Source organism: Mus musculus, chromosome 4 (assembly GCF_000001635.26).
Source record: "Mus musculus strain C57BL/6J chromosome 4, GRCm38.p6 C57BL/6J".
Lineage (NCBI taxonomy): Eukaryota > Metazoa > Chordata > Mammalia > Rodentia > Muridae > Mus > Mus musculus.
The window spans coordinates 88809805-88837356 of NC_000070.6; the positions used below are offsets into that span (position 1 = coordinate 88809805).

At 40.4% G+C, this 27552-nt stretch overlaps 4 protein-coding genes across 4 annotated transcripts; all 4 read left to right on the forward strand.

Annotated features, from left to right (window-relative positions):
* The first annotated feature begins 6420 nt into the window (after positions 1 to 6420).
* Ifna7 (interferon alpha 7) lies at positions 6421 to 6996 on the forward strand. Its single transcript, NM_008334.3, has one exon. It carries the CDS (start codon positions 6424 to 6426, stop codon positions 6994 to 6996), a length of 573 nt encoding a protein of 190 aa, NP_032360.2. The 5' UTR covers positions 6421 to 6423.
* Positions 6997 to 10114: 3118 nt separating this feature from the next.
* Ifna11 (interferon alpha 11) lies at positions 10115 to 10761 on the forward strand. The gene has a single exon (NM_008333.2). It carries the CDS (start codon positions 10155 to 10157, stop codon positions 10725 to 10727), a length of 573 nt encoding a protein of 190 aa, NP_032359.2. The 5' UTR covers positions 10115 to 10154; the 3' UTR covers positions 10728 to 10761.
* A 6710-nt stretch (positions 10762 to 17471) lies between these two features.
* Ifna6 (interferon alpha 6) lies at positions 17472 to 18228 on the forward strand. Its single transcript, NM_206871.2, has one exon. The coding sequence runs from the start codon at positions 17612 to 17614 to the stop codon at positions 18179 to 18181; it is 570 nt and encodes a 189-aa protein (NP_996754.1). The 5' UTR covers positions 17472 to 17611; the 3' UTR covers positions 18182 to 18228.
* Positions 18229 to 25720: 7492 nt separating this feature from the next.
* Positions 25721 to 26290, forward strand: Ifna5 (interferon alpha 5). The gene has a single exon (NM_010505.2). It carries the CDS (start codon positions 25721 to 25723, stop codon positions 26288 to 26290), a length of 570 nt encoding a protein of 189 aa, NP_034635.2.
* The last annotated feature ends 1262 nt before the right edge of the window (positions 26291 to 27552 follow it).

Here is a 27552-nt window from a genome sequence, read left to right on the forward strand (position 1 = left end):
AAATATAGATAATCCCATAGGCTGTAGTGCTTTACTGAATAACAATGAGAAAGTGAGAGAAAAACATTCATCTCTGAAGTTACAATGTGACCAGGTACCTTAAGCTCCTGCCACCATGAGTTCCTCTAAATGGTTGGCGGTGCTACTAATCTGTAAGTCCTTCCTTCTTTGAGTTACTTTTAACAGGGGTGTGTGTGTGTGTGTGTGTGTGTGTGTGTGTGTGTGTGTGTGTATGTGTGTGAGACTGTGTCTCACGGTGACAATAGGAAACTGCTACAAGGAACTGATATCAAGAAGTAAGGCCATTGTTGTGGTCAATCTGATTATTTTGGTTGATGTGATAAATTTGACCGTTTTGTTCTGAGGCTGTTGACATTGATTTGTAGGCAGACTGTAGATCTGGGATAGACAAGTCCCTGAATACTGTGAGAGGGCTTACTGGGACATTCTGGTGGGAGATCAGAAGACAAGAATGCCAAAAGAACACAGAAAGTTGAGGCCTGACTCATAGCTTTCGGAGGGAAGAAATATTTGATCAAGTTGGTCTAAGGGCTATTCATGTGACATCCTGGTAGGATCAGATTGTGCTCTGCTCCTGTCCTGAACCTAAGGCTGAATTTCAAGGTTATGGACTAATTTTATTGGTGGTGTGGGGGGCGGGGGGCGTTAAACCATGCCAGGAAGTTTGGTACGGTAGAGCAGGTTGAGACCCAAAGGCTATATGGGTACACACTTGAGGCTTAGTTGACTCCCAGCTCTTTGCCAGGCTCCTGACTTGGTACATGTGCCGTGCTTCTCACATAAAACAGACATGACCTGTGGCCATGTAGACCCAAAACAGAGTTCTCCATGCTAATGAGGTACCGTGAGGCCCAGAGGGCTTAGCCAATACTCTTCCCTTTCCAGACATTCCTCCCTGCAAAAAAGTGTTTGAGAAGTGGGGTATGGTTTTATACAATAACCTGTTTAGAACCATGGACTGTCTCTTTTCATCAAGATCTGCAGTGGGGAACCATGAGAAGGCTTTGCCTACAGAGCAGCAGCCTATTTTCCCATAGAAGGCCTCTCTGGCCTCCCAGTCACAACAGCCACCAAGCTTGTCACCACCAAGATAAGGACAATCACCTCAATGGGACAAACCAGAGCTCCACTTGTCCCCTGGCCCCGGGCTAGACACTGTCTCCAGACCTTGCCATGCCCCTCCATTCCATTTTCTGCTCTTCTGTGACTCCCAGGGCCCCTGGATGTCCAAGAGCCAGAGAACCCCACAGCCCAGGGCCTCTTAGGCCCGGGAACCCCTGAACTAGCTCCAACATTCCCACACCAAAGACTGCTTTCCCAACTCCTAAGTGGTGTTTTCACTCCTGCCCTGCCCTGGCAAGCTCAGTCAAACTCCCCTCCTTTTGCCTCCTTAAGCGGCCATGCCCTGTGATAGAGTAGATGCAAGCCAAACTCCCCTCCTTTTGCCTCCTTAAGCGGCCATGCCCTGCGATAGAGTAGATGCAAGCCATCAACCCCACAGTGGTGGATTTTCAAAGAATAGATAATATTCAGGCTTTGACATGATTATTCCTCACTGCTATTACTGAGCTTTACAATGAGAAAGATCAAAAAGAGACTTAGAACCATGAGAAACTGAGGTTTATTAAGGAAAGAAATATGAGCAAGTTTAAAGTCTCAGACAAGGAGGTGGCAAAGCAAATATCAGTGAGACAGGCAAAGAGAAGATAGGCACTTCAAACTGGGACATAAGACATGGTGTCTGCATAGCAAAGATTCTAGCTAATAAAGTTTCCATCTTGTGAAAATCCAAATTCATTCTAAAGTAGAATCTAAACCAAGACTTCATCAGACTGAGACTTGAAAACAGCTGCTTAGGAAAGTGATTTTATATGATCAGTATAGGGGAGCTTATGCAACTGTGGTCCAGGGGGCTAGCTTCTATCCAGAGGTAGCAGTGGGGCTTAGAAATGTCTTAGAGTTTCCATTGCTGTGAAGAAATACCATGATCATGACAACTCTTAGAAAGGAAAACATTTAATTGGGCCTGGCTTGTAGTTGAGAAGTTTAGTCTATTATCATCATGGAGGGAAGCATGTTGGCACACAGGCAGACATGGTGCTGGAGAAGGAGCTGAGAGTTCTACATCTGGATTGGCAGCAGGAAGAAACGACAGATACTGCAACTGACTTGAGCATCTGAAACTTCAAGGCCCAGCCCCCAGTGACATACTTCCTCCAGCAAGGCCACACCTCCTAAGAGTGCTATGCCCTGGTGACCAAGCATTCAAATCTGTGAATCTATGGGAGCATTCTTTTTCAGAACACCACATTCGACTCCCTGGCCCCCATAGGCTTGTAGCCATATCATAAAGCAGAAATGCATTCAGTCCAACGTCAAAGATTTCCCAACACCCATAGTCTATCAGTTTTAGCCCTATTTAAAAGTCCAAAATTTTGATTTGCATTTCCCTAATGACTAAGGATGTTGAACATTTCTTTAGGTGCTTCTTGGCCATTCGATATTCCTCAGTTGAAAATTCTTTGTTTAGCTCTGTACTCCATTTTTAAAATAGAGTTATTTGGTTCTCTGAAGTCTAACTTCTTGAGTTCTTTGTATATATTGGGTATTAGCCCTCTATCTGATGTAGGATTGGTGAAGATCTTTTCCCAATCTGTTGATTGCCTTTTTGTCTTATTGTCAAAATAACCCTGAGATTCCAGCTCACACCATTCAGAATGGCTAAAATCAAAAACTCAGGTGACAGCAGATGCTGGCAAGGACATGGAGAAAGAGGAACACTCCTCCATTGCTAGTGGGAATGCAAGCTGATGCATCCTCTCTGGAAATCAGTTTAGCTGTTCCTCAGAAAACTGAACATAGTATTACCTGAGGACCCAGCTATACCACTCCTGAGCATATACCCAGAAGATGTTCCAACATGTAATAAGGACACATGCTCCACTATGTTCATACAGCCATATAGAACCCAGATGTCCTTCAACAGAGGAATGGATACAGAAAATGTGGTACATTTATACTCAGCTATTATAAATGATGAATTCATGAAATTCTCAGGCAAATGGATAGAACTAGAAAATATCATCCTGAGTGAGATAACTCAATCACAAAAGAAAACACATAGTATTCACTCAACTGATACTATGTGTTTACTAAGTGGATATTAGCCCAAAGCTCCAAATAACCAGGATACAATTCACAGACCACATGAAGCTCAATAAGAAGGAAGGCTGGGCTGGTGAGATGGCTCAGCGGTTAAGAGCGCCGACTGCTCTTCCAAAGGTCGTGAGTTCAAATCCCAGCAACCACATGGTGGCTCATAACCATCTGTAATGAAATCTGATGCCCTCTGCTGGTGTGTTTGAAGACAGCTACAGTGTACTTACATATAATAAATAAATAAATATTAAAAAAAAAATAAGGAAGGCCAAAGTGTGGGTGCTTCGGTCCTTTTTAGAAGGATAACAAAATACAGGAGCAAATATGGAGATAAAGGGTAGAGCAGAGACTGAAGGAAAGGCCACCTGTCCCACCTGGACATCCCATATACAGTTACCAAACCCAGACACTATTGTGGATGCCAAGAAGTACATGCTGAAAGGAGCCTGATATGGCTGTCTCCTGAGAGGTCCTGCCAGAGCTTTACAAATAGAGAAGCAGATATTAGCAGCTAACCATTGGACTAAGCATGGGGTCACTAATAGAGGAGTTAGAGAAGGGACTGAAGGAGTTGAAGGGGTTTGCAACCCCATAGGAAGAGCAATATCAACCAACAAGACCCCCAGAACTTCCAGGAACTATGTCAACAAAAGAGTACACATGGTTCCAGCTGCATATGTAGCAGAGGATGGCCTTGTCATGCATCAATGGAAGGAGAGGCCCTTGGTCCTATGAAGGCTCCATAGATGCCCCAGTGTAGGGGAATCGAGGGCGGGAAGGTGGAAGTGGGTAGGTGGGTGGAGGAACACTCTCAAAGAAGCAGGGGAGAGGGAGGATGTGATAGGGTGTTTCCAGGAGGGAGGGAAACCGAGAAAGAGGATAACATTTGAAATATAAAGAAAATATCCAATAAAAAAAAAAGAAAAAGAAAGAAAAAACTCCAAAGTTCAAAGTCTTCTCTGAGACTCATGGCTATCTCTTAACTGTAATCTCCTATAAAATTAAAATGGAAAAATTACATCATATACCTCCAACATACAATGGCACCACACATAAATTACCATTCCAAAAGGTAAAGACTTGACCAATGCAAGACTGAAAACCAACTGGCCAAACTGAAGGATGTAGAGTTCTTCCTCTCTGGAAAAATTGTCTGAATGTCTCTACTATGCAGTTTGGAGATGAATGGAGATGGGGATGCAAGACCCCTTCCTCCCTTACTTCAACCAAACCGGATAAACAACTTTAGTTTGTGTTTCTACTTGAACAACAACCAAATACTCAACCATTGGTGTGTATGTCTTTACAAATATTTCAAACATAACAAGTATTTGATGATTAAGTGTAGCTTATGAAAAGAGCATTTGGCAGAACAAATAGTACTTATTGCTATGAATGAAATCTAAAAAAAAAACTGAAAAATGTCTTAAAAACATAGATAAAACAGTTTTGTTGTTATAGACTGGGTATTCTTGAAACTAATTCCTGGGTGTGTGAGTCTCTACTGAAATAAAAAAGCCCTCCACATGAACACAGCAAACATAAGAACTTATAGACTTATAGACTTATAGAACATACAATTTTGAAAACCAAGGACATACCATATGCAGAATGAGTGCTGATATCATCAGGATGTAGTAAGCAAGCTCTCAGGCAGGGGCCTTCCACAGGGAGGGCTAATGATATTATACTACTCTGAAGTAGAAAGTGTGAGCAGATACAAAACCTACCAACCAAGTAGCATAGTACTTGGGAAGATGGCATATTAGTATCAGACTCTACACACACACACACACACACACAGAGAGAGAGAGAGAGAGAGAGAGAGAGAGAGAGAGAGAGAGAGAGAGAGAGACAGAGACAGAGAGAGACAGAGAGACATAGAGACAGAGAGACAGAGAGACAGACAGAGAGACAGACAGAGACAGAGAGATAGACAGAGGGGCGGGAAGGAGGTAGGAAGGGCAATACACAAAAGAGAATGAATTAGCATTTAGAGTAGGGGCTATTATTATAGGCTGAAGAACACTGTAGACATCAGTGCACAAAGGGAGGACAGAAAGGGAGATGTCTGTTTTCATCCCGACTTCGAGGGGGCAGTGAAGCACAACCTCATAGCTTGCAGGACCTGGTTCCTGAGAGAGAGAACGATCAGCAAAGCGCCATCAACTGTAACAAGTCACCAATGGGAATAACAATAACAACAAAACATCGACTTCTGTGTTCTGAAGAGTCTCTGTGCCATGATAGCTCTGCCCAGTGTCTACACAGTAAAGGACACTCATTGAACCATTAGAGTATCATTTCCAATTTCAAAGAAGCAAGGAAGACATAGGGGACAGGTTAAATAATTGTTCCTAAAAGTGTTTCATATGCACTTTGACTTTCTACCATACTGATTATTTTCACTGGAAATGAGACTTTCCGTTTATATTCGGTATATCTGAGGTTTAGTGGAAAAAGTAAAATCTGATTTCAAATTCAGTATTTGAACCTTGTGCTTTGAAGCCACAGAGAAAACACACAGATGAACCCTTCCCTATAAAAAGGAAGAAAAGTGATGGAGAAAAGATTTGAAATCTTTCTTCTGCCTGCTCACTGTCTTTGGTTACATGGAAGAAACTCCAACTCCTACTTAGATGAGATGGCATTGATTTCTAGGGTCCCGTCTGTTTCCCTTCCCAAGCTTCAGGATTAGTTATATGTAATTCTCTACTGGAATCTACATGAGTGCTGGGAAACCAATGAGATACTCATGTGTGTGCTGTAAGAATACTGATGACTTAAAAAAAAAATAAAAAAAAAAAAAAAAAAAAAAAAGAATACTGATGACTGAGCCATTCAACAGCCATTAAGAACATATTTTGGGTGAAATTCTTTTCATTCTTTATATTAGATTAGATTTTACATACATGATACACACACACATATAGTGAAATTTAATGAAAATTCAGTCCGTGGCTTTGTTGAGAAGAGCAGAGAAAGTTGACACAATAATAAAAACGAAAATGATTGATAAAAAAAATGCCCAGACACAAAACGAAAATGAGTTAAAGAAAGCATAAAAAGAATTGGAATGAGAGGGGAAGACATTCCAAAAAAAAAAAAAAAAAAGAAAAGAAAAGAAACTAGTGTTTTTCTCCTATTTAAGACACATTCACCCAGGATGGTCTTCAGAGAACCTAGAGGGGAAGGATCAGGACCAAACAGCCCAGAAGACCAGCAGCATTGGCAACATTCACCATGGCTAGGCTCTGTGCTTTCCTGATGGTCCTGGTGGTGTTGAGCTACTGGCCAACCTGCTCTCTAGGATATGACCTTCCTCAGACTCATAACCTCAGGAACAAGAGAGCCTTAACCCTCCTGGTAAAAATGAGGAGACTCTCCCCTCTCTCCTGCCTGAAGGACAGAAAGGACTTTAGATTCCCCCAGGAGAAGGTGGATGCCCAGCAGATCCAGGAGGCTCAAGCCCTCTGTGTTCTGCATGAGCTGACCCAGCAGATCCTGAACATCTTCACATCAAAGGACTCATCTGCTGCTTGGGATGGATCCCTCCTAGACTCATTCTGCAATGACCTCCACCAGCAGCTCAATGACCTGCAAGGCTGTCTGATGCAGCAGGTGGGGGTGCAGGAACCTCCTCTGACCCAGGAAGATGCCCTGCTGGCTGTGAGGACATACTTCCACAGCATCACTGTGTTCCTGAGAGAGAAGAAACACAGCCCCTGTGCCTGGGAGGTGGTCAGAGCAGAAGTCTGGAGAGCCCTGTCTTCCTCAGCCAAGTTGCTGGCAAGATTGAGTGAGAAGAAGGAGTGAGTCCTGAGACAAAGTAGAGAGGATCTCCAGGATTAGGACACTGGACCTCTCTGTCCAGATTCTACCATCTCAAAAATATCATACAATTTTGCATTAATTGAAGCGAGTTGCCTAGATGCTTCTGCAGTAATTAGCAATGCCCTGTAAATCTGTAAAGGCATTTGTTCTCCATCCATTCAGATTTATTTATTTATGTATTTATTTAATATAACTAATTTTCTATTTTAATTTGATACATATTTATATTTTCTTCAGTGTAACACATATATACCCTATGAGTTTTCTATGTTCTATAAATTATTCCTAAACAAATCTGCTTTGCCTTTTTCATTCTTTACATCTTTTCAATATTATCAATGTTTTATACTAATACTTTGCAGTATAAAAATTAGATACAAGGCCATGGTGAAAAGTATTGTGAATGAATGTATTAATGCTTAGTGTATACATGAGTAGATGTACACATCTGAAACTTCTCATTCATTGATGGTAAAATATTTACATTTCCCCAGTGCACAGTTATCTTCTGCATATGCACCCAGAACAGTGTGAAGAAAGAAGGCACAATATCTTTCTTCTGTCGAATTGTGACTTGGTCTCTTGACCAACTCATCCCCAGACTTACAAGCCTCTTACCTCCCTCACTTGGGTAACTATTATTCTATTCTCATGTACTGTTGGGAACTAAATGTGTGTTGAATTGAAAACACAAGTCCTTCACATGAACTCTACAGCTAAAAGCAGTAGTCCTGTATTATTTATGAAGCTTAAACCAAGGGGAAGTGACTTCCAGGATGAGTTCTGAAGCCATGCTCGTTACTGCACTCTCGTGGAGATAGGAACAATGGAGTTACATACAAGATGGAGGGCTGAGGATGATATTCTCTGTAGAGCAGAGTGCTAGTAAAATTGATACCTACTGAATAAGTCACACAGAGTTCCAGAAGAAGCACCATCCTGGGATCAGACTCTGTCAGGATCTATGGAGGATAAGTGAATGCTAGTGGATGACTTTCCTGGAGATGGCCCACTGTTTTGTTTTGTTTTGTTTTTGTTTTTTTGTGTATGTTTTATGATGAGTGAGCTCTGAGAGGCAAGGCCCTGAAAGACTTCATCCCCGTATTGATTCTTGCTTTTGATATGTCTGTCCTATCACTATTACACAGTCTAACAATTCCTAGGCAATAATGAGACACACAGTCTTCCAACTATGTAATGGATTCCGAAATCCATGGTGTTAATGGTCTAAGGTTATGAGACAAAATAAATAAAATGTAAGTTTTGAGATTTTAAATATCTTATTACTTTTGTGTATGTGTGTGAATGTCTGTCTGTGTGAATGTGTGTGTGTGCATGTGTTTATCTGTGTAAATATATGTGCATGTGTGTACATGTGTCTGATTGTCACTCTGTTTATGTTTAACTGCATGTGTGCCTGTATATGTGTGTGTGCTTGTTTGTTTGTATATATTTGGGTATGTATGCATGCGAGTTTGTATAAGTGTATACATGTGTATGTCTGTACATGAATATGTACATAAGTTTCTGTGTGTGTTGTGTTATAGTAGAATGTGACTGTGTGTATTCAAAGGTTTGTGAGAGTTTGTGAGAATGTGTGGGAATTTTTGCAAGTGTGTATGTGTCTGTGTGAGTGTTTGTTTGAATGATGGCATATGTTTATGGGGAAATCTGTACATGTGTCTATGTGTGTTTAAATGTTTGTCTAGTGTGTGTTCATATCTTGAAAACTGTCTTATATGAGAGAATATGTGTGAATGAATGGGGAGTTTTTATATGTGTATAAGTATTATGGGAATGTATGTATGTGTGAGTCTGGGAGTATATGTATGGATGTATGTGTGTGTTTGTATATGTGTGCATATTTGTATGTATGTCTGTGTGTGCATATACATGTGAGAATGTCTATTTGTGTGTCTCTTTATGAGTGTGTGTGCATTTGTGGGTGAGGATGCTTATCTCTGTGAGTATGTGTGTGTGTGGGTTTGGGTATGTGTGTATTGTGTGAATGTGTTTGTACATTTCTGTGCATCTTTATATAAGAGTGTGTCTGTCTGTATGCATGTGCATGATGAATGAGTGTGTGTAAATGTGTGACGTGTGTGTGTGTGAGAGAGAGAGAGAGAGAGAGAGAGAGGAACGAGAGAACAAGAGAACAAGAGGCAGACACATGCTGAGACAGAGTGGCACACAGAACGTGTGTACGAAGGCACAAGCTTGCCTAGTTATGGATGTGGCGGCCAGAGGCCACCGTACAGGTCTTGGTTGACTACTGCATCCCTGTGTTCCAGAAATCAAACACAGCTTATCAAGCTTGAACATAAGGATTTTTGCATACATAGCCCCCAGGATGCCATGACAATCATAGGATAAATAGCTAATATACAGTGATGGCATAACTAACCTTTTATGAAAATTAATATTAGAGTTAGTGAAGGTAATATTAAAAAAAACCTTAATTTTTAGCCTCTAAAAATTGAAAATTTTGAATCATTACATCAGTATGATTTTTATAGACACAGGGTTTTCTCTGTGAGGTCCTCATAGTCCTGGAACTTGCTCTGTAGACTAGGCTGGCCTTGAACTCAGACACCCATCTGCCTCTTCTGAGATTAAACTGTGAAGCATCACGTCCAGACCACAACAATACTTCTACCTTAGAAACATTTTGCATTATACTTTACTTTTTGACACAAATATTTATGTAAATGGTATAAATAAAATAAAAAATAATTGTAAAATGAATTACACTAACTTAAATACAATCATAGAGGAAATTTTGTGTTTGCCATAGATGTGTAAATTTCTCACAGAGACTCTATATCTGTGGAGTAGTGGTTAATGACCATTTAAGTCTAATTTAAAGTGAAACCCTGTAGAGTAGCTTTCTGAGGGCAGCAATGAAAGAGAAAGCAATGATGGAACCCACATGCCTGAGGGGGGGGGAACCCAGATACAAGCAGAGAGTGAAGTAAAGAAAGTGAAAAGAGAATTGGGAAGCAAGGGGAGGGTATTTACAAAGGAGAAACTTGTGTTTGTCCCTATTTAAGATAGATGCACACAGTAGGCTTGTCAGAGAACCTGGAGGAGAAGACTCAAACACACAGTCCAGAGAGCCATCAATATCTGCAAGACCCATAATGGCTAGGCTCTGTGCTTTCCTCATGATCTTGATAGTGATGAGCTACTGGTCAACCTGTTCTCTAGGATGCGATCTGCCTCACACTTATAACCTCAGGAACAAGAGGGCCTTGAAGGTCCTGGCACAAATGAGGAGGCTCACCCCTCTTTCCTGCCTAAAGGACAGGAAGGACTTTGGATTCCCCTTGGAGAAGGTGGATGCCCAGCAGATCCAGAAGGCTCAATCCATCCCTGTGCTGCGAGATCTTACCCAGCAGATCTTGAACCTCTTCGCATCAAAGGACTCATCTGCTGCTTGGAATGCAACCCTCCTAGACTCATTCTGCAATGACCTCCACCAGCAGCTCAATGACCTGCAAGGTTGTCTGATGCAGCAGGTGGGGGTGCAGGAATCTCCCCTGACCCAGGAAGACTCCCTGCTGGCTGTGAGGATATACTTCCACAGGATCACTGTGTTCCTGAGAGAGAAGAAACACAGCCCCTGTGCCTGGGAGGTGGTCAGAGCAGAAGTCTGGAGAGCCCTGTCTTCCTCTGCCAATGTGCTGGGAAGACTGAGAGAAGAGAAGGCTTGAGTCCTGAGACCAAGTGTGGAGAGTCCTCCCCTGGACTAGAACACTGCATCTCACTTTATAAGCTCTCCTTTTAAAACTCTCATTACTTTCAGTATGAATACAATCAACCTGCCTATTGTTTCAGAATATTGAGCAATTATTTTCCGTATGTAAAACTATGCCTGTATCCGCACCTATTTGTTATTTATTTGTTTGTTTATTTATTTGTTTGTTTGTTTGTTTATGCTATTAGTATAATTTAAGGTATTTATATTAAATATTTCAATCTCATATTTTTTCATAATACAAATTATCATTTCTATTAAACTTATTTTATATTCAAATAAATTTGCTTTAGAAGATACTTTGAATTAGTTAATTTGCTATCTGTAACATTATCAAATATTTTTAACATTAAAGCCTACACTATAAATATTGTACAAATGGACAGTTTCCAAATATCAGAGAAGATAGACACATACACTACACAGTATTTAGACAATCCTTAAGTATTTTTATATTTTCTTTCCAGTATGCAGTATTCTTCTGGATGTATAGACAGCATGCTGTGCAGTAGAGAGAAAAAGAATCTTGCTCCTGTCTTATTCCTTATTCCACTTTGACCAAATATTCGCTAGATCAATTCAGCATCTGATTTCCCGGATGTCATACCAATCATCCACTCTTATCATTAATGAGCTTCATTGTTTTGGGTTCTAAATATGAGTGAGATCATGTAAAGTAACGGAGAAGAGATCAAGAAAAATGAGTAGCCTGCCGATATAGCAGAGAAAAGCAAGACAAGAAGAACCTGGGAATAAACCCCACTCATAATAGCCTCATAAGCCAGCCCTGGGAAGAATTCCCACCAGAAAAGTGAAATGACTCTAAAATTACCCTTTGAAACACCACTCTTCCTTCTCTGTTTCCTGGACCTTGCTTCATCCCATTTTCTACTTCTTGGTCTGTTACTGTTCTTCACTCTCCTCCTCCTCTTCCTCCTCTTCCTGCTTCTTCTCCTCACCATCATTCTTATCCTGCTACTTTTGCTTCATCTTCTTTGAGCAGGGTACAGCACCATCTCCTGGAGCATGGGTAGCCGCTCTCAGAGCCCCTTCCTGAGGATACCTGAATCTCGTTCTCCTAACACTCATCAGTTGACATAGCTCCTCAACTGGAGGTGGAATTGCCTCTATTTTCCAAGCTGATGTTTTGTCTGGCTTGGTCTTGTTCATTCAGTCGTAGCCACTCTCAGTTCACATGAATAACTACCCTGTTGTGTCTAAGAACATAGCTTTGCTGCTGTCATCCACTGCCTCTTGCTCTTCCAATTCTTCTACTCCCTCTTCTTCAATAATCCTTGAGGAAATTAAATCAGCCCATATTTTTCTGCTCAGTGACCAGTTGTGAGTCTCCCTGTTCACTAGCTTGGACTGCAATAGGGATCTGTGGTAAGTGTTGGCCTGCGCAGGAACCCTCTCTATAATGTAAGCTCTAATTTCAAATCAGGTATTGTGACAGTTTGAACACAGCACTGCTTTCATTCTTTGTTACCTTCATGGCTCCAATGTATTTTAAATATGACACTTCTGAGATTAATTTTACTGAAAGTGATATGTGGATTGCATTGATCACCAGAAAGTACAGTCACTTTCATAACATTATCTTATTAATGGCCATAAAGCTTGCCCTTATCATCTTAGTACCTAACATAAGCTACTACTTTGTCCTTTAGATGTCACATCAGTTCCTTTTTCAGCTTTCATTTCCATCGACATCATATTTTTGGCTCAGTACCTTAAACCAGCATCAAGGATTTCTTTCTAGGAGTGTAGAGAAAAGAATTTGAGACATTGAACATGAAACCAACACCTCAGGAAAGAAGAAAGTGTAAATGGGAAAGTACAGACAGTTAAGGGACTGAACCCTTGCTGTCTATTACAAGTAACTGACATCTATGCCACATCTAGACACATTGGGCATGGAAGAAAAATCACTGAATTCAATATTCAATAAGAATTGATGGCTGGCATCAATTATATGGGCTTCAATGTGTTAGACTGAAATTAAAATGGAATTACAGATATATGTATATATCATATACGATGTCTTGTAAATATGATGCATATACCATTAATTTTATATATGTGTGTATATGTACATATGTGTGCACACACAGCTTTCTTTCTGATAGTCACCCAGTATCTCCCTGCTGTCCCAGACCCCATCATTCAATGTCACTGTCCTTGTCTCCCTTACCCTGATGCAGGAAGCCCCAGTGTGTGCTCCTCATTATCGCAATACCCAGCTCTGCTCACCATACAGCTGCTCTCTATTTCATCTTGATTCCTGAATGAAGTTTTTTTCTGAAAACACATTAGCACCGTGGAAACCAGAATGAAGGAGTTCAAAGTTTGAATGAAACTCTCATGTATAAGAATTCCCTCTTAATTTTAGACCTTAGACAATGATCTTCTAGACACCTAATGGTTTCTGTTTCAATGAAAAAGAAGAAAAACAAAAAAGGCAAAGATAGAAAAAGAAAGGAAGGAACAAAGGAAGAAAGAGGAAGGGTGAAAGGAAGGAAAAAAGAAGAAAGGAAGAAAAGAGAGAAAGGAAAAGAAAACTGAATATTCAATTATGAGACAGTTTTAGAGAAGTGCTCCACCTACTGGCTTGGCCTGCAAAGAGCAAACCTAACCCAATTCTGTCAAGTTCTTTACAGAATTGTTCCCTGGCAGAGTTTCCTCCTCATGGAAACACACTTTCCCCCAGATGAACGACTTCAGGAAGTTTGTTCCCTTCAAATTCATCTTCAGAAGGGAAAACTTCTCGGTTCCCCAGGCCGTGTTTTTTTTTTTTTTTAACAATGGACAGATACGTATGCATAACAAGGTCTTTTGTGTCCTTTCCCTCTAGCCTCCTATAAACAACGTGATCTCGAGAAGGAGGGGTCTGTGTGCAGTCCACCTAGTAGGGAATCACAGACAAACTCACACCCTTATGATCAGTAGGCAATGCACTGTGAAACTGAGACAACCAACCACAGGGCAGGAATTCTGTAAGATGGCATGTGAACCCATGGAAGAAACTCTTCACCTGCAGCTCTGCCTGCTGAGGCCAGCAGGGTGAGTTCAGTCAATGCACTGATTTATGATGTCTTTGATCTGTGACCTCAGTAGTTCAGGTAACCTACTCCACAATGGCACATGCACATAGTGCAATGTGAATCTGTGACCAGGCCGTGGTCAGTCTAAACTGAAGCAGAATAGTTAGTTCATATGTCTATTGGAGCAAGGTCTGTGATTTACAGACACATGGCTCAGCATATCAGGGGCTCTTGACCCTCAGAGTTTTTGAGTTTTGAAGGACACTGGAACAGATGAATGAAATGTGTATCTGTGTGTAGGACTACCAAGGATATGCTAGAACTTCATCAACTCCTCTTAAGACTAATCTGTCAATTACAGCAATTCCTCCTTGAGTTTTTTCCCCCTGACTCCATGGTCAGGAGATAGATGTTTCTGCCTCTTTGGGTGATGAACATGATTATATGAGTGTTGTCATGTCTGATTCTTCAGTGGGAGCAGAGACATAGTTTAAAAGATTATATGTAATAGGGACATATATTGGTGATCTGTGTATTTGCAGAAAATCAAGTGATATCAAGGTGAGCTGCAGATCTGGTAATTGAAGCAGATTGTGTTGGGGATTGTAATTATTGGATAAATGACTGTTGCTGTGACTTCTAAACATGTTTCAGACATGACTACCTGTATTGTTTGTTTGTTTGTTATTTTAGTGTAACTTTCATCATGCTCATATCATAAAAATGTTATGAAATAGCTCCACATATAAACCTGCTCAGAAAATATGTGATGTTGTATTGACTTTCACCTCGTCTTTATTAATTTAATACCTCATCTTTAATAAATAAACTGTAGAAATAAAGACAGAGAAATTGAAGGACTGAGACAGGAGAATGCAGTAGGTGAGAAACTACTGGACTATATCATTCCTGCTCCCATAAGCAGACTTGATTCAATGCACACTCAGTTTATATAAAAAGTACCTTAGAATCGATAAGCATCACACAGCATGAAGACACATCTGTGTACAGTAACACTGTGTGTGCTGGAGACTGACAAGTTGTCAAGCTTCAGGACTGAGAGTGAACATGGCCATATCCAGGTTTCTGTATCTGCTATTGCTGAGCTGCAGTGATCAGTACCCACTGATGTAAAGCAGGACAGAGAAACTAAGGGAGGAAGTCCACCCAATGATCTGGCCAACATCCTAACTAAATCAGTGAGCTTCAAGGCCAGTGTGAGGCACTGTGAGGAAGGCATCAGGAAGAGAGCAATAGAGCATACCTGACACCCATCTCTGTCTTCCATACACACATGCACATGCACATGCACAGGCCAGCACAGCTGAAAGTCTTTGCACTTGCCGAGGTGGTGAAGCCTATTCACCACTTTCTTCTTTATCAGATTATGTGTATCAAGTCATACATCTAAGACCTTGATGCTAGGCAGTTCAGTATGTTAAACAATGATTATGAATCCACTTTTATTATTTTGAGGAAACCACCTAATCATTTCAGCACCATTCATTGAAGACGATCACCTATTTCCTGTGTGAACTTTTGTATTCTTTCTTAAAAATGAAATCTCAGTAAGTGTAAAGAATTATGGCTGGATCTTCTATTGTATTCCATAGATCAAGCATGTGTTTATATTCCAAACCTATGCTCTTTTTATTATTGTAGGTCTGTAATACATTGTGAGTTCAAGGCTGGTGACACCTGTACCAGTTCTTTTATTTTCAGTATTGCTATAGAACTTGTACTCACTTTATGGAAAATAAATAGTTAATTTTAGTTAACTGCAACATATAGTTATTACATGTCTTAGATTGTAAAATCCCTATTGTACACATATGCTGCGTATTCACATTTGCAAGTGCATACAGTGGCGCCAGATGCCAATCAATGTCAGGTTTTAACCTCATTTTCTGTGACTGGATCTCTCACTTAAGCAAGGGCTCACCATTGCTGTAGCCTGACTGGCTGGTGAGCTTGTGATGGCTGTTCTTGGATGTCAACTTGACTAAATGTGGGATTAACTGAAAGCTCAAAAGATAAGGGCACATCTGAGACTTAGTTTTGCTCAACTTGCAGTGGGAAAATCCACTCTAATCAGGATCTCTAAAATGGGAAGACACAGCTTTAATTCGGATCTTTGAGGTGTGAAGACTCACCTGTGCTATGAGCCAGGCCTTCTGCTGGAAGCCTGTGTAAGTCCATGAAGGAAAGATGCTTTTGCTGTTTGCCTGTGTGCTTTCCCCTTGCCAGCAATCCATTCCTTCGCTGGCACTAGAGCCTAAAGGTGTTGGAATCTGGCACATAGTGAATGCCAGCTAAGAAATCCACCCTAGTGAACAATTACTGGATTCTTTGAAATTATGCTCATAGGCAGACATTTTCTGAATTGGTTAGACCACATCCTTAAGCCATTCTAACACCAAGCATACACATGTACCTGTGTGTGTATTTCACTGTACATATACATACACATATATACATATACACAAATACATATATATATAAAAATACATATACATATATATATATGTTTAGGAAGAGAGAAACAGAGAGAGAGACAGAGAGACAGACACAGAGAGAGACAGAGAGACAGACACAGAGAGAGAGGGACAGACAGAAAGAGAGAAACCGAGAGAGAGAGAGAGACAGAGAGACAGAGAGAGAGAGACAGACAGAGAGACAGACAGAGAGACAGAGAGAGACAGGGAGAGACAGGGAGAGAGAGAGACAGAGACAGAGAGAGACAGAGAAAGAGATAGAGAGAGAGAGACATACACAGAGAGAGACAGAGACACACACACACACACACAATAGAGAGAGACAGAGACAGAGAGAGAGACAGAGAGAGAGAGCGTGCATATGCACAGCCTGCAGTGCTGTGAATGTTGTGATGCGGGCTCCTGTGCATGCACTGGTTCTCTACTGCATCTGTGGGTTCCAGGAATCACACTCAGCTCATCAAGTTTGACAGTGAGCGTTTCTGGACCCTGCATCCTCCTGATGGTCCTAAAATCATCAGATAAATAGCTAACATACATTGAGGATTAAAATAAATTTTATATAAATTTATATTACACTTAATGAAGGCAACTCGAAGAACCCAATTTGAGGACTTTAATTTTTTGTTTGTTTGATTGTTTTATTGAGACAGGGTTTCTCTGTATAGTCATGGCTGTCCTGGAACACAGTTTGTATACCAGGCTGGCCTCGAACTCAGAATTCTGCCTGCCTCGGCCTCCCGAGTGCTGGGATTAAAGTGGTGCACCACCACTGCCCAGTGGACTTTAAATATTTTAAAGTATACCTTTACTTCAATGTTTATTAATTGAGAGACACTTGAAACAATACCTTGCATTATTATTTACATACTTTGTAAACAATACAAATAAAACAAAAATTGTCAATTCAATATAGTTAATGTTTACAAAATACATTACAGGGAATTTTGATTTACAATAAATATGTAAATTATAAACAAAGACAGTTTATTGGAGCTGAAATAGTTAATGAAAGTTCAAATTAGGAAGAAAAACCCTCAAAACCAACTTTGGGTGTGGAGCAGTAAAGAGGAAGCAATAATGAAAATCTCAATGGGTTAGAAAAATGCCCAAACACAAGTGGAGAATGAGTTAAAGAAAATGAAAAGACAAGTGGAAAGTGATGGAAGGGCATTCAGAAAGTAAAAACTAGTGTTTGCCCTATTTAAGACACATTCACCCAGGATGGTCTTCAGAGAACCTAGAGGGGAAGGATCAAGATCAAACAGCCCAGAAGACCAGAAGCATTGGCAACACTCACCATGGCTAGGCTCTGTGCTTTCCTGATGGTTTTGGTGGTGTTGAGCTACTGGTCAACCTGCTCTCTAGGATGTGACCTGCCTCAGACTCATAACCTCAGGAACAAGAAAGCCTTGACACTCCTGGTACAAATGAGGAGACTCTCCCCTCTCTCCTGCCTGAAGGACAGGAAGGACTTTGGATTCCCCTTGGAGAAGGTGGATGCCCAGCAGATCCAGGAGGCTCAAGCCATCCCTGTCCTGACTGAGCTGACCCAGCAGATCCTGACCCTCTTCACATCAAAGGACTCATCTGCTGCATGGAATGCAACCCTCCTAGACTCATTCTGCAATGACCTCCATCAGCAGCTCAATGACCTCAAAGCCTGTGTGATGCAGGAGGTGGGGGTGCAGGAATCTCCCCTGACCCAGGAAGACTCCCTGCTGGCTGTGAGGACATACTTCCACAGGATCACTGTGTACCTGAGAGAGAAGAAACACAGCCCCTGTGCCTGGGAGGTGGTCAGAGCAGAAGTCTGGAGAGCCCTGTCTTCCTCAGCCAAGTTGCTGGCAAGACTGAGTGAGGACGAGTGAGTCCTGAGACAAAGTGTGGAGAGACCTCCCCTGGACTAGAACACTGCACCTCACTTTATAAGCTCCCTTTTACAGCTCTCATTACCTTCAGTGTGAACACAATCAACCTGCCAAGACGCTGCAGCAATATTGAGCAATTATTTTCAGCATGTATAGCCATTTTTGTATCTGCACCCATTTGTCTTTATTTATTTATTTATTATTTATGTATTCTGCTATTAATATAATTTAAGGTATTTATGTTAAATCTTCAGTCTTATATTTTTAATTTCTCAAATTATCATGTGCAATTAACTTATTTTGTATTCAAATAAATTTGCATTATAAGACACTTGGGATTTGTTAATTTGGTATCTCTTTAACATTATCAAATATTTTTAACATTAGAGCATACAGCATAAGTATTGCACAAATGAACAGTTTCCAAATACCAGAGAGGGTAGACAAACACACTGCACAGTACGGAGACAAACACTAAATACATACATCTTCTTCTCAGCATTTAGTGTTCATACTGTGCAGTAGAAAACCAGAGAATCTCGCTCCTATTATAATCCCTGGTTCACTTTGACCAAATATTCCCTGGATTAATTTAGCATCTGATTTCCTTGATGTCGTATATGGATCATCTACCCTTACTGCTAATGAGTTTTATTGTTTAGGGTTCTAAGTATGAGGAAGATCATGTATAGCAATGCAAAACAGATCAAGAAAAAGGAGTAGCCTGCCTATATAGCACAGAAAAGCAGGACAAGAAGAAACTGGGAATTAACTCCACTCGTAATAAGACTCCTATACCAGTCCTGGAAATGAATCTCACGAGGAACCTGAAATGACTCTAGAATTAACCCTCTGAAACACCACTAATCCTTCACCATTTCCTGGACCCTTCCTGTTCACATTTTCTACTTCTTCTCTGTCTGTTACTCCTCCTCTTCCTTCTCTTCCTCTTCCTCCTCCTCCTCCTCCTCTTCCTACCTATCTCTATCTTCTTTGAAATACACCTTGTGCATGATACAGCACCATCTCCGGAACATGGGTAATTGATCTCTCTGGGGGCCTCAACCCTGAGGAAACCAGAATCTGTTCCTCCCAGCAGCCATCAGTGGACATCGTTCCTCTACTGGAGGTCGAATTGCCTCTGTTTTCCAAGCTGATATTTTGTCTGGCTTGGTCTTTTTCATTCAGTCATTGCCACTCTCAACCCACATGAGTAACTATTCTGCTGTGTTTAAGAACACAGCTTTGCTGCCGTCATCCACTGCCTCTGGATCTTCCAATTCTTCTGCTCCCTCTCAAAGGATCCCTGAGGCAAGGAAATCAGCCCTTTATTTCCTGCCTAGTGACCAGTTGAGAGTCTCTCTGTTCACTGAAATGGACTGCTAGAGGTTTCTGTTGTAACCATTGGCCTCTGCAGGAACCCTCTCTATAATGTAAATTCTATTTCCAAATCAGGTATTGTGACAGCATAAACACAACACTTCTCTACTCATTGTTATATTGATGGCTCCACATAGATTTTAAATATGATACTTCTGAGAAAAATATTAATGAAAGTTTTATATGGATTGCATTGACACTGAAGATCACCTGAAAGCATAGACACTTTCATAACATTATCTTATTAATGCCCATAGATCTTGTCGTCATTGTCTTAGTACCTAACATTTTTCCTACTACTCTGTCCTTTAGATGATATATCAGTTCATTTTTTCAGTTTCATTTCCAATGACATCATATTTTTTGTTCAGTGCCACAAACCAACATCAGGGTTTTCTTTCTAGGAACGTAGAGAAGAGAAATAGAAATGAGTTGGAGACGTCAACCATCAAACCAACACCTCAGAAGAGAAGAAAGAATAAATGAAAAAAGCACAGAGAGTTGAGTCACTGCAAGCCATTCTGTCTGTTACAAGTAACTCAACACCTATACCATTAGACACATTAGGCCCTGAATATTAATCACTGAATTAAATATTCAATAAGAATTGATGACTGACAAATATATTATATGGGGACCAGTGTGTTAAACTGAAACTGAAAGTGGAATTACAGATATATGTATATATTATATATGATGTCCTGTATATATGTTTTATATACTATTAATTATATATGTGTACATATGTGTGCACACACAGCTTTCTCTCTGATAGACTCCCAGTACCTCCCTGCTGTCCCAGACCCCAACGTTCAGTGTCACTGTCTTTGTCTCCCCCTCCCTGATGTAGGAAGCCCCCGTGTGTGCTCCTCATTCTCTCTGCATTACCCAGCTCTCCTCACTGTACAGCTGCTGTCTGTTTCATCTTGATTCCTGACTGGAGTTTGTTTGTTTGTTTGTTTGTTTGTTTGTTTTTTGTTTTTGTTTGTTTGTTTGTTTTTCTGAAAACACATGACCACTGTGGAAACCAGAATGAATGAGTTCAAGGCTTCAATGAAACTTTCATATATGAGAATTTCCTCTTAATTTTAGACTTTAGAAAATATTCTTCTAATGACCTAATACTGATTATTTCATCAAAGGAAAAGAAAAACAAGGGAATAAAGGAGAAAGTCAGAAAAGAAAAAGAAGATGAAGGAAAGAAAAAAAAGGAAGTAAGGAAGGGAGGGAGGGACGGAGGGAGGTAGGAGTGGGGGGAAAAGAAGAAAGTTAAAAAAAAAGAAAAAAAGAAAGGAAAAGGAAACCAAATCTTCAATCATGAGAAAAATTTAGAGACGAAGAGAGCCACCTACTGGCCAGGCCTGCAAAGAACAAACAGGAAAGTTCCTCATGAATTCTATTTCCTGGCACTTTCCTCCAAACTAAAATACACTTTCCCCAGATAAGCTGACTTCAGGAAGACTTCATTCCCTTCAAACTCATCTTCGGAAGGGAAACTCTCTCGGTTCCCCAGGTCATATCTTCTGGACAATGGACAGATAATTATGCATAACAAGGTCTTTTGTGTCCTTTCCCTCTATCCTCCTATAACCGAAGTGATCTCGAGAAGGAGGTGCCTGTGTGCGATCCCTCTAGTAAGGATTCACAGCCAAACTCACATCATTTTGATCAGTAGGTAATGCTCTGTGAAATTGAGACAACCAACTCTGAGCTAGGAATTCTGTAAGATTGCATGTGAACCCATAGAAAAGACTCTTCACCCTGCTTTGCCTGCTGAGGCCAGCAACAGTGGGTTTGGCAAATGCACTGATTTATGACTGTCTTTTGATCTGTGATCTCAATAGCTCAGGTAATTACACAATGTCACATGCACATGGAACAATGTGAATCTGTGTTCCAGGCCATAGTCAGTCTACACTGAAGCAGAATAGCTTAGTTCATATTTCTACTGGATCAAGATCTGTGATTTGCAGGTGCATGGCTCAACATATCAGGGCTCTTGAGCCCTCAGCCTCTTTGAGTTTTGAAGGACACTTGAACAGAAACACACAATGTGTATCTGTACATAGACCTGCCAAGAAAAGGCTAGAACTTCAGTTCCTTCTTAAGAAAGATTTCTCTGTCTCTTTGGAAGGAGAAAATGCCCACATGAGTATTGCCATGTCTGAGTCCTCACAGGGAACAGAGGAATAAGAAAAAAATATATATGATAGGGAAGTATGTTGGTGATTTGTATATTTGCAGAAAATCAAGTGATATCAAGGTGAGTTGCAGTGGTAAAGATCTGGTAATTGAAGTAGACTTTGTTGGGGGTTTTAATTACTGGAAAAACAGCTATTGGTGTGACTACTAAACATGTTTCAGATATGACTTCCTGTAATGTTTCTTTGGCAGTTATTTTTACTGTTAGCTTTCATGGTTAAATAATAATAAAAAATATGAACTAGGTCCAGATATGAAACTGCTCAAAAAATATGTTGTGTTTTACAGCGTTGATTTAATAACTTGTTTTTATTAAACAAAATTTGAAAAATCAAGACACAGAAATGGAAGAACTGAGACAGGAGAATGCAGTAGGGGACAAAGTACTGAGCTATCATTCCTGCGCACATAAGGAGACTAGATTCAATGCATACCCAGGCCACATAGAAAGGATATTAGAGTCAGGGAGCATCACACAGCTGTCCATGAAGACATATCTGTGTACAGTAACACCATGTAAGCTGGAGACTGCCAAGTTTGTCAAGTTTCAGGATTGAGAGTGTGAACATGGCCATATCCAGGTCTCTGTGTCTGCTATTGCTGAGCTGCAGTGACCAGTACCCACTGATGTAAAGCAGGACAGAGAAACATCTTAACTAAAGGAGGAAGTCCACCCAATGATCTGGCTAACATCCTAGCTAAATCAGTGAGGTTCAAGGCCATTGTGAGGCACTGTGAGGAAGGCATCAGGAAGAGAGCAATAGAGCATACCTGACACCCATCTCTGTCTTCCATACACACATGCACATGCACAGGCCAGCACAGCTGAAAGTCTTTGCACTTGCCGAGGTGGTGAAGCCTATTCACCACTTTCTCCTTTATCAGATTGTGTCAAGTCATACATCAAGGTACTGGCTGCTAGGCAGTTCATTATTTTACTGTATGATGAATATGGATCTATTTTGATTCTTTAGAGGCAACCATGTAATTAGATGAGCACCATTTGTTGACAATTGTCTCTCAATTCCAGCGTTTTTTTTGTTTTGTTTTGTTTTTGTTTTGTTTTTTTTTTTTTTTTTTTTTTTTTTTTTTTTTTTTTTTTTGCAAAAAATGAGATTACAGTAAGTGTTAGGAATTGTGACTGGGTCTTTAATCCTCTAAACCTATGCTCTTCTTATCATTATTGGTCTGTAATACATTGTGAGTTCAAGGCTGGTGACACCTGTACCAGTTCTTTCATTTTTCAGTATTGCTATAGAACTTGTACTCAATTTATGTAAAATAGTTGATTTTAGTTAACTGCAATATATATTTGTTACATGTTTTAGATTAAAAAAATTCTGATTGTACACCCATGCTGTGTGTTTACATTTGCATGTGTGTACAGTGGTGCCAGATGTCAATCAATGTCAGGTTTTTACCTCATTTTCTGTGACTGGATCTCTCACTTAAGCAAGGGCTCACCATTGCTGTAGCCTGACTGGCTGGTGAGCTTGTGATGGCTGTTCTTGGATGTCAACTTAACTAAATGTGGGATTAACTGAAAGCTCAAAAGATAAGGGCACATCTGAGACTTAGTTTTGCTCAACTTGGAGTGGGAAAATCCACTCTAATCAGGATCTCTAAAATGGGAAGACACAGCTTTAATTGGGATCTTTGAGGTGTGAAGACTCACCTGTGCTATGAGCCAGGCCTTCTGCCGGAAGCCTGTGTAAGTCCATGAAGAAAAGATGCTTTTGCTGTTTGCCTGTGTGCTTTCCCCTTGCCAGCAATCCATTCCTTCACTGGCACTAGAGCCTAATGGTGTTGGAATCTGGCACATAGTGAATGTCAGCTAAGAAATCCACCCTAGTGAACAATTACTGGATTCTTTGAAATTATGCTCATAGGCAGACATTTTCTGAATTGGTTAGACCACATTCTTAAGCCATTCTAACATCAGGCATACACATATATATGTGTGTTTGCATTTCACATACATACATATACATACGCATACATACACATACACATACACACACACACACACACATACACATACACATACACACACATACACATATACATATACATACATAGAAAGAGAGAGTAAAAGAGAAAAATTCTATAAATTCTAATTCTCTTGAAGATACTAACTAGTATAGTGTTTCAGGTAACTCTCTGTATCTCCTTTTCACTGTCAGGATTATAGGCATGCACTCCTCTACAGGACTTTGTGTGGGTTCTGAAACACCGATCAGCTATTTCTGCATTTTCTGCAATAACTTTCCTGACTCAGCTATCTCCGCATTGTGTAGTTTAATTATCAAGTAAGTCTCCAAAATTATACCGTATTTGTGTTTGAAAAAGTACTAGCCATAGTGACATTCAGAAAAAAAAATGTGACAAATAATGCTACTGGTATTTAACTTGTGAAAAAGGGAGACTGTGATGTTTGCTTCAGGAGATGGCATAAATAAGGCAGAGTTTCTGATTCATCAGTTTATAGAGATGGATGCAAAACATTATGACTAGTCGTTCTGGATTATCAACACAAAGGGCAAAGAAGAGAAATGATGGTCTCCAAGAAGACGCTGTTGTGTGAATACTGCTTGGTTGGGATTGTAAATCAGCCTGAATTTTTTTTGGTCCAGTGTTTTGAAGTCCAAAATGTGCAAGACCCTTGTAGATCAAGTAAAGTTTTGAGTTGCTTGAAAAAGATTTAAAAGTGATAGTCAGAGACACAGGTAGCTACAATTCATGTACAAATATATCAAATAAAATCAGAACAACATTCCATGCAATGAAAGAGAAAATCATGGAAAAGTTGCTGTAAACACAGAGAAGAAATCTCAGACTTGAACAATTCATGATGTCAAAGAAGAATCTAGACAGAGGTTCATAGCACATATGAGGCACCTGTGTCACAAATGAGTGAGTGTATGAATATGTGATTGTGTTTCTGTGCTTCTGTGTGTGTGAAAGAGAGAGAGAACATAGACACACACACACACACTAGAGAGCGACAGAGAGAGAGAGGGTGCATATGCACAGCCTGCAGTGCTGTGAATGTTGTGATGCGGGCTCCTGTGCATGCACTGGTTCTCTACTGCATCCGTGGGTTCCAGGAATCACACTCAGCTCATCAAGTTTGACAGTGAGCGTTTCTGGACCCTGCATCCTCCTGATGGTCCTAAAATCATCAGATAAATAGCTAACATACATTGAGGATTAAAATAAATTGTATATAAATTTATATTACACTTAATGAAGGCAACTCGAGAAACCCAATTTTAGGACTTTTTATTTTTTTACTTTTATCGAGACAGGGTTTCTCTGTATAGTCCTGGCTGTCCTGGAACACAGTTTGTATATCAGGCTGGCCTCAAACTCAGAATTCTGCCTGCCTATGCCTCCCGAGTGCTGGGATTAAAGTGGTGCACCACCACTGCCCAGTGGACTTTAAATATTTTAAAGTATACCTTTACTTCAATGTATATTAATTGAGAGACACTTGCAACAATACCTTGCATTATTATTTACATACTTTGTAAACAATACAAATAAAACAAAAATTGTCAATTCAATATAGTTAACGTTTACAGAATATATTACAGGAAATTTTGATTTACAATAAATATGTAAATTACAAACAAAGACAGTTTATTGGTGCTGGAACAGTTAATGAAAATTCAAATTAGGAAGAAAAACCCTCAAAACCAGCTTTGGGTATGGAGCAGTGAAAGAGGAAGCAATAATGGAAATCTCAATGGGTTAGAAAAATGCCCAAACACAAGTGGAGAATGAGTTAAAGAAAGTGAAAAGACAAGTGGAAAGTGATGGAAGGGCATTCAGAAAGTAAAAACTAGTGTTTGCCCTATTTAAGACACATCCACCCAGGATGGTCTTCAGAGAACCTAGAGGGGAAGGATCAGAACCAAACAGCCCAGAAGACCAGCAGCATTGGCAACATTCACCATGGCTAGGCTCTGTGCTTTCCTGATGGTCCTGGCGGTGCTGAGCTACTGGCCAACCTGCTCTCTAGGATGTGACCTTCCTCAGACTCATAACCTCAGGAACAAGAGAGCCTTAACCCTCCTGGTAAAAATGAGGAGACTCTCCCCTCTCTCCTGCCTGAAGGACAGAAAGGACTTTGGATTCCCACAGGAGAAGGTGGGTGCCCAGCAGATCCAGGAGGCTCAAGCCATCCCTGTCCTGAGTGAGCTGACCCAGCAGGTCCTGAACATCTTCACATCAAAGGACTCATCTGCTGCATGGAATGCAACCCTCCTAGACTCATTCTGCAATGAAGTCCATCAGCAGCTCAATGACCTCAAAGCCTGTGTGATGCAACAGGTCGGGGTGCAGGAATCTCCCCTGACCCAGGAAGACTCCCTGCTGGCTGTGAGGAAATACTTCCACAGGATCACTGTGTACCTGAGAGAGAAGAAACACAGCCCCTGTGCCTGGGAGGTGGTCAGAGCAGAAGTCTGGAGAGCCCTGTCTTCCTCAGTTAACTTGCTGGCAAGATTGAGCAAGGAGGAGTGAGTCCTGAGACAAAGTGTGGAGAGGACTTTTCTGAACCAGAACACTGCATCTCACTTTATAAGATCTCCTTTAAAAACTCTCATAACTTTCACATATGAGTATAAACAACCTGCACAGATGTTTCAGCAATCTTGAGCGATCATTTTCAATATGTAAAACCATGTTGGTATCTGAATCCACTTGTCCTTTCTTATTTGTTTGTTTATTTATTTATTTATTATTCTGCTTTTAATAATTTAAGGTAATTATGCTAAATCTTCAGTCTTATATTTTTAATTTAGCAAATTATTATGTGCAATTAACTTATTTTGTATTCAAATAAATTTGCATTATAAGACACTTGGGATTTGTTAATTTGGTATCTCTTTAACATTATCAAATATTTTTAACATTAGAGCATACTGCATAAGTACTGTACAAATGAACAGTTTCCAAATACCAGAGAGGATACACACATACACTGCACAGTATTTAGACAAACATCAAACATATTCCTCTTCTCTGCATGTAGTGTTCCTCGGAATGTGTAGACACCATGCTGTGCAGTAGAAAACCAGAGAAACCTTTTGTTTGTTTGTTTGGTTTGGGTTTTGTTTTGTTTTGTTTTTGAGTCAGGGTTTTTCTGTGTAGCCCTGGCTGTCCTGGAACTCACTTTATAGACCAGGCTGGCCTCCAACTAAGAAATCCACCTGACTCTGCCTCCCAAGTGCTGGAATTAAAGGCATGTGCCACCACTGCCTGGCTAAACCAGAGAATCTTGCTCCTATTATATTCCTTGGTTCACATTGACCAAATATTCCCTGGATTAATTTAGCATCTGATTTCCTTGATGTTGTATATGGATCATCTACCCTTATTGCTAATGAGTTTAATTGTTTAGAGTTCTAAGTATGAGGAAGATGATGTATAGCAATGCAAACCAATCAAGAAAAAGGAGTAGTCTGCCTATATAGCACAGAAAAGCAGGACAAGAAGAAACTGGGAATTAGCTCCACTCGTAATAAGACTCCTATACCAGTCCTGGTAATGAATTTCATGAGGAACCTGAAATGACTCTAGAATTAACCCTCTGAAACACCACTACTCTTTCTCCATTTCCTGGACCCTACCTCTTCACATTTTCTACTTCTCTCTCTATTCCTCCTCCTCCTCCTCCTCCTCCTCCTCCTCCTCCTCCTCCTCCTCCTCCTCCTCCTCCTCCTCCTCCTCCTCCGTTCCATCTTCTTTGAACTACTTGTTGTGCATGATACAGCACCATCTCT

Bases quoted from the DNA above. Each gene is read 5' to 3' on its own strand.
- Ifna7 (NM_008334.3), top strand. From the start codon at position 6,424: ATGGCTAGGCTCTGTGCTTTCCTGATGGTCCTGGTGGTGTTGAGCTAC.
- Ifna11 (NM_008333.2), top strand. From the start codon at position 10,155: ATGGCTAGGCTCTGTGCTTTCCTCATGATCTTGATAGTGATGAGCTAC.
- Ifna6 (NM_206871.2), top strand. From the start codon at position 17,612: ATGGCTAGGCTCTGTGCTTTCCTGATGGTTTTGGTGGTGTTGAGCTAC.
- Ifna5 (NM_010505.2), top strand. From the start codon at position 25,721: ATGGCTAGGCTCTGTGCTTTCCTGATGGTCCTGGCGGTGCTGAGCTAC.